The sequence below is a fragment of the Tyto alba genome, unplaced genomic scaffold (genome assembly GCF_018691265.1).
Source record: "Tyto alba isolate M040663 unplaced genomic scaffold, T.alba_DEE_v4.0 Super-Scaffold_2, whole genome shotgun sequence".
NCBI lineage: Eukaryota > Metazoa > Chordata > Aves > Strigiformes > Tytonidae > Tyto > Tyto alba.
Genome location: NW_024881282.1, coordinates 75603080 through 75624637, shown reverse-complemented (window position 1 = coordinate 75624637; position 21558 = coordinate 75603080). Strand labels below are relative to the sequence as shown.

General features: G+C 36.9%; 1 protein-coding gene across 4 annotated transcripts in view; it reads right to left on the bottom strand.

The window, feature by feature from the left end:
* Nucleotides 1-21558, bottom strand: part of ATXN7L1 (ataxin 7 like 1) — a 120065-nt gene that overhangs the window by 53580 nt on the left and 44927 nt on the right. Inside the window, exon 1 of one of the 4 annotated variants that reach the window (XM_032996216.1) lies at nucleotides 14783-14863. The exons of the other annotated variants lie outside the window; for them this stretch is intronic. Within the exon in view, the coding sequence (XP_032852107.1) occupies nucleotides 14783-14792 (10 nt within the window). The 5' untranslated portion in view covers nucleotides 14793-14863. Of the gene's footprint in view, nucleotides 1-14782; nucleotides 14864-21558 lie in introns of those variants that run through there. 4 annotated transcript variants of the gene reach the window in all.

Sequence of the window (21558 nt, the reverse complement as noted above, 5' to 3'; positions counted from 1 at the left end):
GACAATAATTTGCCTGAAGTCAGCATGAAGGTAGGATATCAGCGAATTAAGACTATCTTGAAAAGAAAACATCTATCTCTGTAGTTAGTTTTGTAATGATGGAGCTGGGTTTGTCCCTACTGGAGAAGAAAAAAACAAAGGAGAGATACGCCAGAGGTACTTTATAGCAAATTTTTTGTGCTTTTCATCAGAAGAATATTTCCATAGAACTTTCAATAGGAGGTCCCAGGTTTAATATTAAGTGCTTTCCTGATGGACACTAGCACTATCAGACAGCTTGCACGTTTAAGCTACTTGAACCTTGGAAGATTTCTTATTATCCAGTACACAGAGAATGCCTAGTCTGGAATGCGTTCTGGTACTAAAACTTTAAAATGCAGAAACAAGAGTCCAATCTGTTGGGAGTATACATGTTTCTTGCTAAAGCTGTGTGGGCCTAAAATAGTGCCAAAATTAATTTTGTTTCCTTGTACTGCTAGGTAGGTCAACATGCAGGGGTTTTTTTCCCCACCTAGAAACAAGGCTACAGCTTCAGCAATGCAGCACCAGCAAAAAACAACAGAACAGACTCCAGGCAAAAAATTTAACCTGCCAGAGAAACACAACACCAGCATGTATATTTGAGTGGCAGCTGTATGAAGCGTTTCAGGTTTTTCAGTAATTGTATATTAATCTCACTCTGAGCCCCAAATCAGGTTTCTTATGTTTCAGTGCCATGGATATTTCAGCACCAAAGGACAGAAAAGGGGTGTTAGAGAAGTGCAAGTCAGGGCACTAAGGAAAGCCAAAATTGCACTGATTTTGCCTGCAGAGATGATTTCAGAAGAATTTCTAAATCTCTAGGAGATCATTTCTGCAGATGGCTGGTAAAAACTACCAACAGGTATCTTATCTAAACCATATTTAGAGAAAACAGAAGAGGGGACCCAAATTTTTATGAATTCCAAGTATCCTGACTCAACAACTCCAACAGATCAATCATCTGATCCATTTGCAGAAACACCCTCTATGAAGCTGTGTTTGTGGCCTATAAAAACCTCCTGCTACTCTTAAGGCATCACAGACTTTCATAAACAAATCAACAACTGCTGTTGTACTGAGGAAAAGTACAAAGCCCCAACTAACAAGTGGTGCTCGACAGACACTCACATATAATGTAAGTTATGCTTACATTACCCTACAGCTCAGACTGATGCCTCCAGCAGTCCTGAATTTTCACAGCACCTCCTCCAGAAAGGCCATGGCATTCTGGCTTCTTGTTTATCCTCTTGGAAATGACAAGTGATGAACACAGGTGTAACTGAGGAGTGCCTGAGTCCCACACAGTTCACTCCTAAATCCAGAAATTAGACTATTATTTTTTTTTTTAAATCCTAGAAGGCCTGAGATATATCCATACCCTGAGATACTCCCTTTTTTTCTGCTTGCCCTACCCATGTATCTGAGATTTGTCTGTATTTCAGGTACAGGTCAGCCACTCCAGTCCCTTTCACTAGATTGCAGTCAGTCCTTGCATGAGGTTTGCCCCAGCTTTCCCACATGGAGATGTATGATGTATCCTCTCCCTTTTCATTCTTCATCCAGGCCAAGAAGGTATCACCCATTTACATGTCAATATGCATACAAGTGACATTTTAAAACCAGCTTCAATTACTGTTACAGCATAAGAAAAGACAACCTACCATCTGCTTTCTTAGAAAAAAACCAATCTTTCAGAAAGTGCTTATTTAACGTCTAGCACAGGGTTTCGTTTTCTTGGTCATGATCCCTAGGGGCTCCTTAGAGATAAGTTTCTCTTACTAAAAATACTGTAATAACAAAATTAAAAACAAAATTTTGTTTCCATTCTGAGTTGGACACAGTTTTCTTGCTGTAAAACTTCTAACTTAAATTGTCTAAGCAAGTTGAAGTACCGAGAAGTGATCATGCGGTCTTTCCAAAACATACCTAGAGTTAGTATTGTACAGTCACATAAAACCCAGTCCTTGTTCTGAACTGCTTATAAACAATGATATCAAACACTTGGGCACCTCACCAGTGCCATGGAGTTCAGCAGTACCACTACAGGTGCAGCATCATGCTTACGTGCTTTTAGGATAACCGATGAAACTAACCCAACAAGGAATGAACATTCCTCCTCCAACACAAACCTGCAATTCTTCAAGCAAGCATATGAAGGCAACAGATCCTTCAGTACTTCTCTCATACAACTTTTTCTACTGCTCTATGGCTCTGAAAACTTTTGAATATTTTTAAAAGAATATTTACATGTTAAATGACACACAAGTAATATATGCAAAAATAGTATTTCTTATAGGAGCAGGGCTGCTGTACATTGTAGTGGTTTCCTAAGTTTCTTAATCTTGCCCTCATGCACACATTGCTTCCTTAACATGTTATATGGAAAAGGCCCCAAATGTATCTTTTAACCACTTAAACAAGAGCAAACCTGTTGCTTGATGTGTGCAATACTGCATACATCTTCACAAGCATCCCAACATTACATTCCTTTGCTGTGAGATTCCACAATCCAAGGTACTAGTTGGTACTAGTTACTGACTTAATTCAACTAATAGTAAAGGGTTTATTTCAATTAGCCTCTTAGTCTCGCATTAGAATCAGTGATTTAGATTTAAATTAAATTCACATAATTTTCATGTCCTGTGGGTATGCGCGTTTTGACAGTACTGCAAAAATGTACTGCAAGTTGCATAGAACTTGATTGAAACCGTAAAACCAGTATTTAATTGCTTGCTGACATGTACCTCAACACTGACTTACGAAAAATAGTCCAGAGTGGATTTAACCGAACATACACAAGTACACTCAGAAAACATGTTTTAAAGTCACCTGCATGCACGGAAGCAATACAGGTTTTATTACTACATTTTTAATTCCCAAATTGCACATCACAGCTTATTTCCATTATTTGTAGTGCAACTAAGTGTGCCATCTCATACTTACAGAAGTTTTTTTTTTTACAAGATGGAGATTATAAAATTCTACTTTTAAGATCAAAAAATATTTTAAAGTTTAAAACAGAAAAATTTCCATACTTCCTTTGTTCTGATCCCCAGCCTTTGTAAAACTGTAACATCCATGCAGCTTCATTACATTTGCTCAGATAATGTACAATAAAAGCAATCCCTAAGTAAAATTCACAAAGTGTTTGCAGAGACTAGTACTCAATCTGTTATCTCTTTCCTCCTGAATTCAGTGCTATAGAAGGCAGTATTCTGGATACGTAATCCAGCAGACTTCATTTTTTCCCTATTCATCGTTCATTTTCTATAATTTACAATTTTTACTTTAATCCTATTCAGTCAGAATATGTGGATTTTGAAAGTTGTCCTTCTAGACTTTCTATGCCTTTTGATAATATTAAACAGGTCTATTCCACACATTAAAACATACTCCCTACCACATCACCCTTTATGGCTGTGAATTCCTGTTAAAGATGAACATGACTTTTCAGGAGGAAAAAATAGCACGCTGCCACCAATTCTTAGATATATCAACAGTCCGTAGATATCAACTAACAAAAAAATACTCAAATCCAAACAGGCATAGACCAGGAAAAAAACACTTTAAGATTAATTCAGTCAGTCTTTCATCTTCAAGGTAAGGTGTCCTTTTCAAAAGATATGCTTTTAAGATTGTAGTTTAGATAAGACAGGCAGAGCTGATTTAATAATTAATTGTTGCTGCTGTTCCCTCTGTAAGTGCTACTCTGAACTATGCGTGCTCCCTGCTTTTTCCTTGTACTGTCTCGAATTTACCTGCTGCCCTGATGGGCAAGCTTAGCTCACTGGACCAGCAGAAAACTAACCAAAGAAAGGGGGAAAAGGTGCAAAACCACAAACAAATCAAAGTGAAGGGCTTTCTCCTATTTTTTGATAGCAAGTTGCATAGTGTCACTGCTGGGCAAGATGAGCAGCAGAGGCACTGCAGGTAAGGATGAGGATCTCAGGACTGGGTAGGAAGGGCGAGATGAGAGGAGGGGGCTCTGCCCTCTCTGCAGCAGTGTGCCATTAAATCCATCCAGGTGCCCACTAGATGCCCAATGAGTGACAATCTGGCACAGTGATAGCCATCAGAGCTGTAAAAAGGGCACCGATGTCACCAACATCCTAGAGAGATGATAACATTTTAAAGCTGCTGAGGGTTTTGCTGCTGTTGATACAGGTTCTTGCTCATCTTACAAGGACTGCAGTTGTCACTCGGTGATCAATCCTCGCTGGAAAAGAGCATCGCTGCACCTCATGACCTGGGACTGCTCTCACAGCTGAGCCTCCAACCTGTATTGTCTTATTTCAATCTATCAACATTTAGAATTAAGGTTCAGCAAGTTTATTGCCACAAAACATCACTGATCACTGTCCTGTTTATAGCTGTGTTATTTTAGGAAACAAAACTGCCTGGTATCAGTCACCTTATACTTGTACCACACTGACTGGTCTTAGCTAACCTAGCTGCCTTCAGTTATGGCCTTCCTACTGTAGAGAGGACATAACAAATGTGGTAAGAGTGAGTAACTAAATCTTCATACAATAATGTTTTGAGAAACCTAGTCAGGAGTCTGTAAAGAACAGGACACAAAAGGAGTAAAACTTCATTCACTATCTCTGTACACCACCAAGAAACAGCTTGCTTCAAGAACAAAACACTAGAGTAACTTAAGAGCTGCTGAGCCTACTGGACACTGCAGACCTACTTCATCAGTGACTTTAACATATCTAAGAAAAGACTATCAGAGAAGTAATGCAGATGCACAGGGAATTTGTTACAAATGCTTCTATACTGAGTGCACCTTGCTAGACTTGTGACCCAACACTATCGTAATATTAGTACCTTAATTGTTAGACTAATACATTTCATTGCAAAAAAATCTAATTCTGCCACTGAAAATTCTCTAGAACCTAAATTTTAAAAATGCAAACTGTTTTTATTATAATTTGCCCCAAAGTTTTCAAATAAAAGATGAACTGGAAATGCAACAGTCACACTGTTTATCTTCTTAGTTAATTAAAACCCACTATTTTAGTTAAAATGAGAATTAAAAAAAATAATGTCACTACACTAAAACTAAGTTCTACATTAAAACAAAGTTTCACTCCACTAAACCCAGTAAAACAGCATGGAATAAATAAAACATAGGTTGCCCATCAAAAGAAAAACCAGTATGAAAGACACAGTGTAACACTGTTAGGCATGAAGATGTAAATGTTCATTTGTACCACAAGCAAAGTATTTATTGCATTTCTCGCAACACTGTATGAATATTCCACACATTAAGGAAAAAGAGGCCACTGAAGCAAAAGACATCAGGAAGCCTTTTGATAATGTAAGACTAGATGGATTTCAATCCAAGTTAAAAAAGCAATCTGCTACAATGAGAACTTTCCTGTAAATGACTAATCCACATTAATAAAAACACTACTAAACATCTCTGCAGTTAATATTTTACTTTAGATTAGTATCAACTAAGACAAAGCATATTTTAATGTAACAGTATGGGTTACATTTTAAAATTGTTTAGTCATTTTTGCATTCAGTACAATCTAATGTTTCTAGGAATGCAAGTTATTTTTATTATGCAGGCAACTGCAGACATTGCTGGAAGTTAACTACATTAAGTTCCAGAAAAACTGGGAAATTTACCATTCATATGCTTTCAAAAGCTTCCTGAACATGTGAATGGAAGCTGTGTTTGAATGGCAAAAGTCAAACAGTTTTGAAACTAGATTAAAGGAGTGATTTATTCGCAATGTATCTTTTTATTCCACATCAGACTGCTTGTGCTTAGTGACCAAGATTTGGTCCATGCTTACAAGAAGGTACTACAGCAATGATGTATTATGAAATAATCTTTTAAAAAATGAACTATGAGCAACTGCTTTAAAGAATTACTTTAATGCACACAGTGCTAGGGAAGGCAATGATGACTAATGGGGAGAGGCACTGCTCGGCCAGCTGAGTCCCACAGCATGGGGGAGGCACTGCATACGGAGGAACACTTGCAGGGAAGGTAAAGCAGATACTCTTACATCGTGGTGAAAATATAAGGCAATAAAATAAATAACCTGCTCAGTCTTTCCTCCAGTTGTATTTTTTTTTAATAACTAAAATAAGCTGCTAAATGTCAGTGTAATGATATGAAAATTCCTTTTGCTATCACTTACGTAGAGCTAACACTGAATGACTACCTCACATATAGATGTCTATTCTGCCTTCATCTAAGGACAGTTAAGCCCAGGTCTCCATGCCTGTACCACATGAGAATATGTGCAAAGCCCACATGATAAAATATTACTTTCTGTAATAATAATGATGCTCAAAATTTCAACATTCTTCCATTTTATTGATAAATCAAGACAAAAGGTATTTCAAACCACAGCACAGCATCCTATACAATACTCAGCATAGCTGTCGTTCTTCTTTAAACAAGTTATTAATTACTACAGCTTCACACAGTAACACTTCTTATGCATACTTCTAGATGATCTAGTTAAACTTCTTGTTCTTAGTAAAAAAAAGCAGAATTTATTTTTTGCAAATAGCTATACTTTATTTTTTAAACAAAAAAAAATAGACAATGTTTCAAAACTTCCAGAAGTATCTTTAGGTGTTCTGAATCAGACACTTAATCCATCCACTGTGGGCTCTAAGGGTGTAAAAAGTAGCATCAGCCAATGTTGTATTGACCATACTTTATCCTCTGAGCATGCAAGGAATGGCACTAGCTCAGCACTGTGGCTACTCAGCTTTACCAAATCTTAGAAAACTTACGTGGAAGTTCTTGGCAGAAACCTTAGAGAATCAGCCCCAAAACCATTTCTCCCAAATACGACCTGTACACATCTTGCTAACCAAAGAGATCTCAAAGAAGGCAGTTATACCTGCATAATGTAACATGCCTGTGCTATATCTGTGGTCCTCTGTCCTCCTTCAACTTGGAGGCTTGAATTATTTAAGAACAAACCAACTTCCCTCAAACTAACTGTTAAATAGAACATTTAAAAAAAAACAGTTGGGACTGATTTGTGTGGTTCAGCTGAAGCTGAGATTTAAAGTGAAGCATATCAGAACAATGATAACGGCAAAACTTAACCAGTAAAACCAGCCTAGGTCAATATTGATGCTGTCTCATCCAGTGTAAACATCTTATGTGAATGACACTAAGAAAAAGAATTGAAGTTTAAAAGGGAAAAAAAAAAGAAAAAAAAAAAAAGCACAGCCAGGCAGGGTGAAATAGAGACTTTAAAAGCCCAGCATGATTTGCAACACAAACACTGAGGAGCAGCAGCTTCCTCTTTGAATGAAGCAAGGGTCTAACCCCTTCCTGTGTCACAACTCCCCACACTTACTTAATACATTTTCTTCTGGCAGTAGAACAAACATCAGTTCTATCAGCTTCACAGACACATATGTATCAAAAAAGATACCATATTGATATTGCATCCAGTTTTAGAGGAGATAGAAGACACATTTGAATGAGCACCTTCAGATCTTTGCTGTCTGGACTGCCCAGTAAGATTACTTATGAAGAAATAGCTTATAACTTTATAAATTAACATTAAGTTTTTAAAGTAGATGCTGCATAGCCACATAAGAAAACAAAAAAGCTACTCTAAAATTTACAAGAAAAAACACAAGACCACCAGAAAGAAAATGCTACCTTGACATCTAATGTAACTCTAAAGGTACGCTTTACATAGCTGAGTTAAGCCATGCTTTATGCATTCTTTCAAGGACATAAAATGCCCAGGTTGGATTTTCAGTTAGCTGACTCTTACACTGACACACACACAAGTTTCAGAAGGCTGTAATACTTTTTCAAGACTCTTTTCTCATAAAAGACATTTCAAAATATGAAAGTAGTAGTGGACCGCTCAAAATCCTGTTCTGGATTATAGTTTGTATTTGTCACAGCTAAAGAATGGAAGGCTATAAAGTAAAGGTGTGATATGAAGCAGCAGCAGAGATGACAGTTTAGTTAGATCATAAACACATAAAAGCATCACCTGTTTTACTTGCTTAACAGTTGATATTACTCAACTCTGACTGCAGAGCATCAGCTGGCATATGTATATCCTCTTGCCGTTAATCAGAACTTTCCAATAGATATTCTAACTTTCCTTAAGCAATAAGGAAAATAATTACCCTGTGTTTTCTTTTTCATGCTGTATGTATGTTTTGGAAAATAAATAAATAAATAAATCAATCAATCCAACCCTACATTAAACAACAAACTTTAAAAAACAAAACAAAACCAAGACACAAGGCAATTTACTAAAATTACATTAAGATAGTTTAAAACCTGAAAATATTTCTGTTTTATAAAATTGAACTATGGAGAAAAAACTCAATGAACAACTATTAGTTAAAGTCTTTCATTGAGCTAGCGGAATTTTGCAGTGTTCAGTAGAAGATACTTGCTTCTGTATAGCTGTTGAAACCATGATACTTGAAGCTCCATGTATCATTTATTTGAACTTTGTTTCATCTCAGTGATACTATCTAGCTAGAATTCTCACATTCGTACCTATGAATTAAAAAACAAAACCAGGCCCAAACAGTGCTTTTGGGGCAAATGATGGCAACAGCTTTTTAATTCCTTCATATAAGTTTATCACATGACAAGTAACTGGAAATAAAACTGTCCAAGCATAGGGGCTACCGAGCAACTTGAATCCCTCTCTGCGGATGAGAGCAAAGCAGAAGAGACTGAAGACAACTTCTCCAGGATTCACTGATGCAGACTTCAGAAACACAAGGGAGTAAGGCATTTCACCTTTTCCTGCCCGCATTTGCAAAATCTGCCTTTATATTTTGACTTCTCATCACACAAAGAGCAAACAGGCCACTCACAGGTTCAAGATGACTGGGCATCCTCAAATTAGGGCAGAAGCATCAATTCAGCTTTGTTCCCTTACGCCTCTCTACAACCGTTCGCTGTGAGTGCTAAGAGAGAAAATCGCGATGGGAAGACAGAAAAGCACGTGGATAAAACTAGCACGAAGTGTTGAAAACGATCTCAGAGCATACACAGGCAGGATATTCACTTGACCCATGCCAACTGTAAGACAAAAGATTTTCAACCGTCTGTTTCCGAGAACTCCCAAATTGGGGAATGACCGAATACGTATCGTAGGATTCCAAAATTATTAAAGTCTGAGACATGGTAGTCCAATATTTGTGGTTTTGTTTCTCTAATTTATAAAAATAAACTAGAGTGCAAGCTGTGAACATAACATGGACTGGATATGAAAATATTCTGACCTGCCTCCCTTCCTAGTTCCCCCAAAAAACCCAAACCCCCTGCTAAGTGTGTTCCCTGCTGCAGCATTGCTTTTGACCTTTCATTCTATCCCCTTTTCAAATGCAAAGACAGGCTAATTTTGATCTAATTTATTCCCAGTCTGCCAGATAAGGCTTATGGAGCAGCAGGAATCTGAGCCATGGAAGAGAAGATATCCCAAAATATTCCAGTTCTTCCCAAGTCTGACAAACAGACACTAGCTGAAATTTCCATGACTTCCAGGACTCCAGCCTAGGAAATGCGGACTGTGGCAGTGGTGTTGTGTGTAACATCCTTCTGCACATCCTTCTTCTGTTCTTGAGGGAAATACAAAGGATTGGATTTTTTTGCCTCCCCACTCCTCCTTTACCTCTTTGCAAGAAGAAAACCCTGGCCTCAATAGGACAAATGTTACAGTGTTTCTGGGGTATCATCATGCCATATGTTAGGGAATATTTAACAGGGTGCACATATAGCCCATAGCTCTCCACAGCCCCCAGATAGACTGGACAGGAGCTGTGCAGCAATGAGACAGACGAATCATAAACAAATTGTCAACCAACCCACTGCTGGTAACTGCCGTCTGAGCATCCTGACTGTATTCAAAATTATTTTATATTCAGGACACATCAGTAGTTAACACTGATCTGTAACTGGCGTTATTTCTCTTTCATGACCAGCTACTTTGGCTTGGTTCAGAGAGTGGATTTGTTTTTAAAATTTTGACTGATAAAATACTAAATATTTATAATATGAATAGTAGAAGATATAAATATTATACATATGTCTAGGTAATATATTTCTGTATTTACATACATTTCTAATATTTTATATAAATATTTCCTTTTATTATTATTAAGAAGCCATTTAAATGCCAGGTCTCTAAACAAAAGAAAGGTGGTGATCCCCAGTTAAGTGACTATTTCCCTGATTAAAGCACTCACCTTTCTGTAATCAGTCTGAATCCACATCTTCCCTCTGCAGAAAAGGGCTCTGACTATGAGTACAAAGTACTGTAAAGGGTGTTAAGGGGGTTTGCTCCTCCTCCCTCCTGCTGAAATTATTTCAACCTTTTATAAACAAATTTCCTGAACGACAGATTTGATCCCAAGTGAGTATCTTACTTGTCAAAGTTAGGGATTATCTCTCTCTAAAATAAGAGCATCAATAGCAGAGAAAAAATCAGTTTGGACTTGAACTTGTGACTTTCAGTAGCATAAGCACCCAGTCCCTCAGTCTGCAGGTAATCCTGAGCCTCCCTCAATCCTTTCCATTCCTTTTCCATATAAAACACATAACTGGAGAAGCAGGCAAAGCCTTGCAAGTGGAGCTGTTCCACCACTCCCTGGCAGATGAGATACCCCACCTCCCCATCAGCATTTCTTTACAGAAAGGAGAAGACAGTCCACATGAGTGATTATAAACACCCATTGAGACTGGGTAACCTGCTTAAGGTGTTCTTGATTCAACTCTCCTCAGATTAGGGAAGAAAAGAGTACATAGGATGTCCCACATTGCACATTAACTGTTCTAATCTTCACACTAGTGGCTAAAGTATCAGGAATAATTTTGCAGACCTAGACTTTCACTTCTGTTGTTCTTTTTTTTTTTTTTTTTTTCCCTTCAGTCTCCTAAAAGAAAGATTTTTACCTCAGGCCAAGTGCAACACTTTACCTCTATGGGTACAAAACTTTTTTTGGTAAGAAAATGAGGAAAAAATTAGTTACACTCAAGCCATTTATTTAATGTGGAAAACCTGTGTTTTCTTCTTCAGCAAGCTATAGAAAAAAAAAATGTAATTTTTTTTCCAAATGCACCTACCCAGGAAGTGCCAATAAAACCACTCCCTAGTAGTTATTCTAGAATTAAGGCTACAGTTGCATTTGGAGTGCAATGGGTTGATCAGCTAATATATCTGTATACATACAGAAATTCACATGCACATATAGACGCATATGCATATATAAAACTGCTTCTTTTCTAGTCCTGACAAAAATGACCTTCATGGTCCAGAAGTTCCAAAGGATTTGGAGATCCCTTCTTCAACTGAAGCAGTGGTAGAGGAGGCTGCAAAGTGGCTTGTCAGAGCCAGACCATCCCTATTCATCCACGAGCTCCCCAGAACCCACGGATGCAGTTATTGAGCTATTAACAAGCAAGCAAAGCCTCTCACCTTGCACCTGAAGACCAGAAGGCAACATCAACATCTGGGGGAGCCCAAAGAAATAGAGTAGCAGCAAGTCTGAAATGTATCCAAGCTAGAGGGTTAGAAGCTGTAAGAAGCAACCAAGTTAGTGTACATATGGATAAGTATGATGTACTGGGGAAAAGTTGGTGTAGTTTTGTGAAAGACTTATGAGTCACAAATGTCCTGGAAGGCATAAAGGGACATGTGGACAAGGGAAATCCCATTGACACAGTCTACTTAACTTTCCAAGTGAAACAAGGCCATGTATTCATGTTTCTTAAAGAGAAGATAACTGCTGTGAGACAGGAAAGAGGGTTCCAACCCCCCATCCAAAGGGTAAGGAACTACTTACAGGGCAAGGAAAAGAGTAAAAATGGTCCTCAGAGAAAGAATTTCAAAAGTGGCATGCAGCAAGAGTCTGCATTAGGGCCTGAACTATTCAACATATTCAAAAATGATCCAAAAAAGAAGGTGGTTAGTGAGAGGACAAGATCTTTGGTATATAAATACATAGAGCACTAAAGACAAAAATGAGCAGATTGCAGAAAGACCTAACGTTACTGAATGGTGTAATAAAATAGTAAATGAAATTCAATGTAGGGAAATGTAAAGTGGCAGACATGAAAGAAGAAACCAATCTAAACTTTATATACAAAATTATGGCCTCTGAATTATCATTACACAGTAATGAAACACTGGTCTTGTAACAGTTCTTTGAAATTATCATCTCAATGATCTGTAGTGGTCAAAAAGCCAAACCAAATGTTAGGCAAGGAATATACCACAAGGAATATAGAACATCATACCACTGCTTCCTTCCTTTCAAAAATGGTTTAGAAGACTTGGGCAAGATACAAAAACACATAGCAAAGACACAGAGAATCTCCACAAGAGTGCCAATTAGACAGATGTGGACTTGTCAGACTGGACAAGTGATGACAGAAGAGGGTTATGATGCACATATATGATGAAGGTGAACAGGAAATGACTGTTCATTGCTGATTCAAAAACAAACCAAAAAAGGAGGTATTTATTCACGTGGTGTATAGCTAAGTTTTGAGAATCCTTTCCACAGGTCCCCATGGCTCTCAAGTTTCAATTAAGTTCAAAATAACACTGGGTCAACGAAATTGTTTAACAACACAATGACAAACACCAGACTTTTATTTTCAAGGTTCAATTTTTTGCTTCATTATTTCTAGACTCATCTTACTAAACATGCAGTTCTGCACTATGGTCTTCTCCACAGTCTCAACTGTCTGGTCCTGACTATGCTTCTCCTGTCCGTGCAAAAATGCTGAAAAGCTTTACTACTCATTTCAGCATTCCCACTAAATGCATCTGGCATTAGACAGTGACGAAGAGATATATCTAAACAGCAAACTAATCCTTTGCTATCCTAGTCAAATTCAAAAGCATTATTTTTACTCATATCTTACAGTTTTCATTTACCTAGAGTCACAGAATGAGAAACACTTGTCTTCAGACTTATCTGGACATCCACAAGTTTAAGAAAGCTTAAAATACACAGAAGGATGCACTGGTCTGCACAGTTCATGCAATCTAATCACCATCAAACACACACTAAAGCAACCTGAAACAGTTACAATCAATGCAGACCTTTTCAGTAGTGTTGGCCAATTACTGATCCATGTTTCAGCTTGCACAGATGTATCCTAGCTTCAGTGTTTTGAGGTAAAAGCGTCACCAAAAATGAGACTCCTCCCTGCCAAGCCTTCTCCTAACAAACTGAATTAAAACATGAATCAATTTTTCAATTACCAATCTCAAACCTAAACTAGATTTAAAAAAAAATTTAAAATTCTGTAATTACACAATTAGTAAACCACAACATTGATGATATACTCATGAAAAGAATACCTTATACAACACAGGGAATAAACCAAAAGCAGGTGTATCATATAAAGATACATTAATGCTTGCCTTAGACACATTTCTCATATGCAGTGCTTGATATTTTATGTAAGTATGGTATTAGTTATACTTCACTAGTTGCAGAGCAGATGCTAAGCATGATAAAAGATTATTTTGCAGAAACAAGAAGCCTGTCCAAAAAAAAAAAAAGGGGGAAGGGAGGGCAGAAATCTGTTATTTCCCAGAAAACTAGTCAAGGAAAATGTTCCTGGTTAACAGCATCACTAGTCTCACAAATGTAAATAGTTAATGAGGCAAGTTTCCTAAATTTTATTTAGGCATCTTAGCATTAGGTAGGTTTTGGTGTAGGAAGCTAAATCAAGTATTTGAAATTGAATCAAAATAAAAATATACACGTAGTGAGGTGAACGAGTTGCCCATCATCATTTGCCTACAATATTTTAAGCAGTTCTTTAGCTATATCTTATAGAATATAATTTCATTAATCTATCTAGATGAATGCAAAAAATTTTATTTTGAAAACAGAAGCCTACAGTGCATTAACCTATCTGTAATAATAAAAAATATTTTAGAACAAGGCCTAATTAAATTTTTTAGATTTTAATATGACAATTATTACATTAATATCACCAGTTAAATAGAATAGCAATAAGCTATTAAGATAATTAAATGAATCACTACACAATTGTGAAATGGGAAACACACAGAGCTCCAGCTGTATTTGAAATGATGAGACTTTTAAGTACAGTATTTTATGCATGCAAATAAAATGTTTTGAACAGATTTGGCACGAGTCAGGTACCAAGAGGTTCTGTACTACTATTACAATGAAATAAACAGAGCTCACTAGATTTTAAACATGGAGTTGTGACAAACATGCTTGCATACTAGAGAAAAAAAAAATATTAAAATAAACAAGAAGAAATATTTTAAAAATCAAGAGGGTATAGAAAATTTTGGATAAATATTATCACTGAAAATTATGGAAAAAGTGTCTAAAGTAGATTTGAAAGCTTTGTACCAGCTAGTTTATAACAGCTGAGATTTCCCTCTAATAAAAAATAAGAGGTTTTTTAAACACCAAATTAAAAAAAAAAATTTCTTCATGAAAGGCATTTAATGTAACTACTTCCAACTTGACAAAACCGTAAAGCTCCTGAACTACAGCTTGGTATTTATTTCCATTGCTTTCCATTGTGCCTCTGTGAAAAAGGACATATGACTATCCTATCATCTTGCTGTATGTCAAGGACTTTTGCGTTCCCCACTGCACCCCAAGTGGCCTGTAGATGTTAGAAAACGCATCAGAAACATCTCTGGAAATCAGTATTTCAGACTGCCAGAAGTAGTATTTCTGGAAAGTAACAAACTGCCATTCCAGTTTTCTTTCTACTCACCACGGCACATAACAAGGTAGTCCAATCGTGGCAGCCATGAGGGCCAGAGCTATACTCTGGGGTCATCCAACCTCCTCCCAGGTCCGGTTCTCCAGCTCTGAAGGGAGCCCTGAATGCACAAGATGAGTTGTGCCTCCGGCCCCACCTGCCACCTCACCTGCAGACTCAGCAACCACAACTCACGGCACAGGAGATCTAACAGCTGAACACTATCCAAAACCTGCTGCTGTTTCCTTTGGGAAAAGCCAATAGTCAATGGATAAAAATCAACTTTATGAGCCAGCTTATAGTAAAAACTCTAGTATAAGGAGAGTAAGAAATTCCTAACCTTGTAATATGCTTTGTAATAAATTGTTAAATGATAACATAGTAGAAATTGCAACAGTCAGAAATTTAACTAAACCTGAAATTTTTAGACAATTGCTAAAAGTCATGGCCAATGGGCAGAGCTATATGCAGGAAAGACTTCTACAGACTTGAAATGGAACTTATAACGTTTGGTAGTGACTAACCCCAATGTTAATTACCTTCTGTAACACATGCTGAGTGAAACACTGTACTACCAAAAAAACTCACATCCCACCTTCAAAAACACCACCACATCTTCCTTGTCTGATCACATACAGGATAAACAAAGAGATAACAGAGAGAAGAGACTTGCTCTTAACACTTCTGTATTTTTGAACACAGTGAAGAGACAAAGACTGCTTATTCAGGCCTTTGACAAATTCAGATTCAACTTCAAATTTCTTTCTTTACAGTGCATCATATTTTGTTATAAGAAAATGATTTATTCTTGCTTATATTTTACTCATCAAAACACTTCCAAACACTGAATTCAAAAAACTCTTTGTTGTTTTGGACTTTACTTAGGAACAGGACCATGAAGCCTTTTTTAAAAATTATTTTTAAAACCATTCCTCCTCTACGATGGAAGACATCCACCTTATTCAGACCAAGTAAGACACACTATAGAAAACTTCAAGCCAAATACTCCTATTTTTAATTTTTCCAGATTTTTACAGGTTATGACGGAAAATTTTCACTATACCTTTCCCCTCTCCCACACTATCAAAACCTCCCATCCCTCCACCAGTGAAGCACCTGAAAGAATGGTGAACTAAACACAGCTCTATAAATTACAGTATGTAGGAGATTAAACTTAAGCCTAATGCTATGGTCAACGTTCAACAGCTGAGTTCTATTAATGGACACTCCTTAAAAGAAATCCTTATTGGTTACTATTTAAAACCACAACTCTATTAAAACCTTAACTGTAAGAAATTACAAGTGATAAATATCTCCCACCAATGCCATGACAACACGCAGTTCAAGTATGTACTACATTGTTTACCACAATTTATATGAAGTAAAAAAAATACAAAAGGGTTCACTAATCAAATACTATCAATGAAGACACTATGCAAAAGAGATAACCTAATTTATAATGACAGGAATTATATGTAAAGTAGAACAACACACTTCCAGTGCACTGAAAAGCCCAGTGTCATTATTACTCTTTCAATTTACTTCCTATGTTGACTTATTTAAGATCAGCATTGTAAAATTACAGCACAGTCACGGCACTGCAAAGGCACAACTTAACAGAAAAAACTAAGAGAAAAGACAGTTAATCAATGTTTCACTTGCAGAGTTTCTAATTTCATACACAGGTCTGGAAGGAGATAGAGGGGCTGAGGAGGGAAGGTTACTATGCTTAATAGCAACTGCATAGACGTGTAGCTTTCTGTTCACCACTGAACGTTTTCTTCTGTTGAATACTTAGTGCTCTCCAATGCACAATCCTTTGAGATTCAATGCTGCCAAAACGTTCCTGCTTTCCCATTTAAAGAATCTTTTGAATGAAGAAATTTTCAATTATTGCCATATCAACCTAGGGCGAATTTTTGAAGTGCATAAGTTATCTATGGAAAGTTGTCAGCTTCCTACTTACACTATTCATTGACCTTGTAGACTCTCTATATATCGTATCTATTTCTGTATCTGAACTTCTCTGTTTTAGGCTCTGTCACTGATGATGAATTAGTAACAACAAAGAAAGCAGTTTAAAGTGGAATGATAGTAGAAAATATATAAAAAGCCAATCCTATCAAATATTGTGCTACTTGTTTCCAAGCAAGCAGGTCAGCAGGTCTGCACACAGCCCCACTTTTAATTCGCACACTAGACTAAGAAAAGAAAACACAACCAACTCCCTCCAGGCTTGAGCAGATCTCAGCAACCTGCAAGGTGAAGACACGTTATGTTTGCTGTTGCTCTGAGCATCAGCTGCACATTTTTCAGTCCCTATCACAGTTTGTCCCTTGGATCTGGGTGTTACTCTCTCCATTCAGGTTTACTTTGCCTGATACATCTCCAACGCAAAAAGCATACGCTAGACTAGTTTTAGCCTCCGTTATGGTGTGCCTGGTGGTTAGGACATTTTCCTCTCCTAGGAGCTAGAAGATGAAATAATAGCTCCTATGTGATAAGGCTAAATCCAACACTAAATCCAAATCTCTTGTTTTCTGAACAAGTAATTACAAAGAAGTAATTACAGGATTTTTTGTTTTGTTTTTCTTGAATGAACACAGCCTTGTCAATGTATCTTTCATTGAGCTATCTCCATGGCACATATGAAAAAACAAACTGTTTGCAGTCCTGGATGAGCACAGTAGCCAATACTGAGGTGACCAACACTCTCACGCATACGACCAGCTAAGAAGGATTTCTATTTATTGCTTAATTTGAATCAAGTATTAAAATGTCAGTTGATTATCTTTCATGCATCTAAGTGCTTTTCTGACTGTGGCCAGAGTCTATCAGTTAGGATATAGAGCCAGTTTCTCCAAGAAGTAAACAAAGACAGATCTTGCATTTCTCTACATGTTCAGTGTCTCAAGAATTGCTGACAGTCTAAAAATATGGCACTCCAAGAATACATAGGGTTAAAGATAAATTCAAAGGAATGTAGTTTTAGTTTCACCTCTTCAAGGGTAATACTCGCTCTACCTGGATTGTCCATGCAGCGATGTACTATTTAAGTTCTACGGGAATAGAACAAAAGATGGCTTGTGATTGCAGTTTCACATCGGCTGCCATTACACTCGGCTTGGAGAACTTGCAATGACATGGACATGACAGACCCACATAACCTGCATGTACCATTGCAGGAACTACAGCTTAGATTTTCATCGCAGACAGGTGACAGAGGTTTATACCACTGGCTGCAATTTGGTCTTGAGAACAAGATTTCTGATAAAAAGACTGTAAAGCTAAAGGGAATTTTTTGTATACTTTCAGCTACTAGGGGTTTCCAATTTAAAGTAATGGAAATGAAAATTATAGAAAAAAAATCAGTGTATCCTAGGCAATTGCACAAGTAAAAATATACAAATAAGGTACACACAAAACATTAAATTCCTTGGACCCCCACCTCCACCAAAAGAAAAAGAAAACTGGGATTCTTGCCAGTCCAGCTGCTATTGTTTCCATATTTAACAAAAAGCAGGAGGGACTAGAGTAATTTTTGTTATTTTAATTCTTTTATGCAGTGAAATCTAACCATGTGACAACCAGAAAGTTATTCAATCAATAATAATATCATATAACAAGTTTTGACAAGGCTGTGAAAAAAGAAAATCGCAGTAACAGAAAGAGAATCACTCAAAATGTCATTGTCCTTGAAGGGCATAAAGCACTCCCCCTGATAAAAGGTCAAATTCAATGGATAAAATATTAACAATTACAAAACACGAAACAGCTGTGTTTAATAAAAAAGAAAGCACTGAATAATTGAAAATAATATAAAAACTAAGAATAATCCATCAAATGTGACAGTGATACCAGTATCAAAGTCCTCATGCAAAAAAGATGCCAGCTAGTAGTGTTCCAGCTAGTGTTAAGAAAGCAAATTATTCTTATTCATACTGTAGAGCTCAGCCTTCTTGTCTTTAATTATGGTTCATTAAATTGTAATGCACAACTAGTACAATGTAAAATAGCTAGTCTGAGTAATTTAAGATATATAACCTCTCTTAGGAAAAGAATTATGATATGGAAGAGAAAATAATTTATTTATATTCCTCAGTGCTCCATTACTTTCTAGTTCGTTTTTCTTTTAAATGATGCTTATACAGCCAACAGACGGATAAAAAGGAAATACCTTTTTCAACTTTCATGAGGACATGAGGAGGTCAACCCAAGGATTTATCACTCAGAAGTAATGAAAAGCAAGGGTAGTGTTTTTCTTTAAGGAATAAGAATTTCTACTTCTTAATTAGAAGCTTGTTAGAATAACCTTAGAGACAGGCAGGATAGATAGCAACAAGCCATCCAATAAAGAAATGAGCAAGAGAAGAGATATCATGGTCATTTCTCCCTGATGAAGCAAAATTGTTCTCTGTATACTACGACTTCATCAAATCCTGATCTTAACTATTCAGTTCACTAAGATACCCTCCACAGTTTTGGAAACTGTTCCAGAGTATGTTTGGAAACCTTCTTTGATGGTTATACTGCAGATATTGTTTAACTGCATTACTTAGCTTAGCTAATTCACCTCTTCCCCCCAACTTTACTTTTAATACTTTCCCTTCATTAATTTATTTCCTCATATTAAGAGAAAAAGTCAAGATGTTTTGACAAGCTCTTTATATGTATGCTGCTTGTTCTTCACTGTGCCAGAGTCACCTTTTATGAAAGATATTTTCCTTTCAATAGGAAAAGACCAAAGTTAACAAGCGTATTATTATATAGAACATTAAAAAAAAAAAAAAATAACCAGAACAGTATCTGATGCTCTTTAGTCTAGTAAAGGACAATGCAGTATAAGACCATGAAGCTTTAATCTCTCTGGGGCCAAAGGAAAACAGAAACATCTCCTGGGAACTGGTATGGATCCTATCTTAACAAGTAACAGATTGTGACAGAATTGGAGTTAACAGAAGTCAAATAGACAGAGCTCAGCATAGGCTGCCACCCTACAAATCTAGAAAGCAGATATACTGGAAAAAAAACCCAAACAAACAAACAGCAAGAACATTCTGGAACCGCAGAGATACTAAACCACTACATTTCTGGTGTCTCAAGAAGTGCTCTGTATCTTCACTGAGGTTGGCATTTGAGAACAAAGTCTCAAAACTAAAATTCCTTACATGCCAAGTACACTTAGAAATGCTATAATCTGCATAACTAGACCGACTTCTCATTTCAAATTACTTTATGGAGAAATACAACTACATGTTCATACAATAAAAAAAAAAAAGATCTAAGATATTTTACCACTGCAACAAGTTACTCAAAAGAACTGGCTTCAGAAGCAAACAACACTGTTTTAAGCCTATCATTGATGACTTCTGATATACTATTTTCTAAGTGCACAATAATACCGAATGACCTCAAGAAATCATTCGATTTACATGGTTCATCCAGCATCCTATAACAGCAAATCTCTCTTTCATTTGGGCTTACACCATATGTACATGAATGGTTTAATCCTTAGAAATGAATATAAACATTTATCCCACAGATACAAGGACATGAAACTGCTCTTAAAAATAATTCAGTATTTCTCTTAGAGGCAAGAACAGATCTACTACTTTCCAACACTGAGCTCCACACTGTGTTTATTACACAGACTCTCAAGTCCTGCAAGCTACTCCTCTAATTAGCCAGATCTCTTCTTTTACCTTCCTGATTTTTACTGGTCTAAGGTTGCACGATGCATCACCTCCCATTAAAAAAGCCTGAACCACAACCAGATCTTTCTCTTTTTCTGCTTGATATTCCAGGAATCAAACCCTTAAAAGTTAAACAACATCTGCCTCTGTAATAATCTTCACAACTTCCCAGAGCCATCAAGGATGGCTGCCACATGCCTGAGATCAGAGACAAACGAAACAGTGGGCCTTCTTATGCTCTGGAGAAAGGCAAATGCCAGCAAGGGCTCAAGAGAAGTGTTACAAAAACGTCTGCTAAACTAAGCATTCCAGTGCTGCTCAAAAGCCAAGACCTTCAAGTTACAATGCAGGGAACCTAAAAACATAAAGCACGTGTCTGGCACAGACCCAAATCCTTACTGAGAGAATATAGACTGGATCTTATCAGGGTTCTTGGTAACAAACCACACTTTGTGCGAGATTCTGGGATAGATCTCTACAAGTCCTTGTCAGTAGCAATAAAGACTCCCCATGACACAGCCTTCAAGAGCCAAAAAAACAGTAGTGGCTCTTAATGTTTATTATTCCACTGTCTTTGTTACAATTTTAAAGCCGCAATTCAAGAAATTTAAAATAATGCATTTTATGGTAAATATGATGGTCTAAAATACCTCCAAGTCTATTGACAGGCATGTTCAGCTTCATTGAATTTACAGGTATACTGCTACATGGCCTAACTAATTAAACAAAGTCCGATCCACCAAATTAATTGTGTCCAACAGCTGATAAAATTCTAAATAAACATGAAAATTAAATATTCCTGCTTCACAGAAGAGCCCAGTGCAGCCAGAACCAATATCTCAAATGAAGCCTTCTCCAGACTTTTCTCAATGGACTACTGATATCATGCCCAGGGTGTTACGCACAAGCAGCTCACAGTTGATCTGTTTTCTAATGCCAGATATTTATCTTTTTCTCAGCCAGGCAATGCAACTACAGATGAATTAGTAAGATCCATGTGTAACTCTTCTTTAGATCTTACTCATTGCTTATGAAAACAACTATAGGTTAGTAGATGCATGTCACTTATGCAACATGTAGCACTTCAGCAGATTA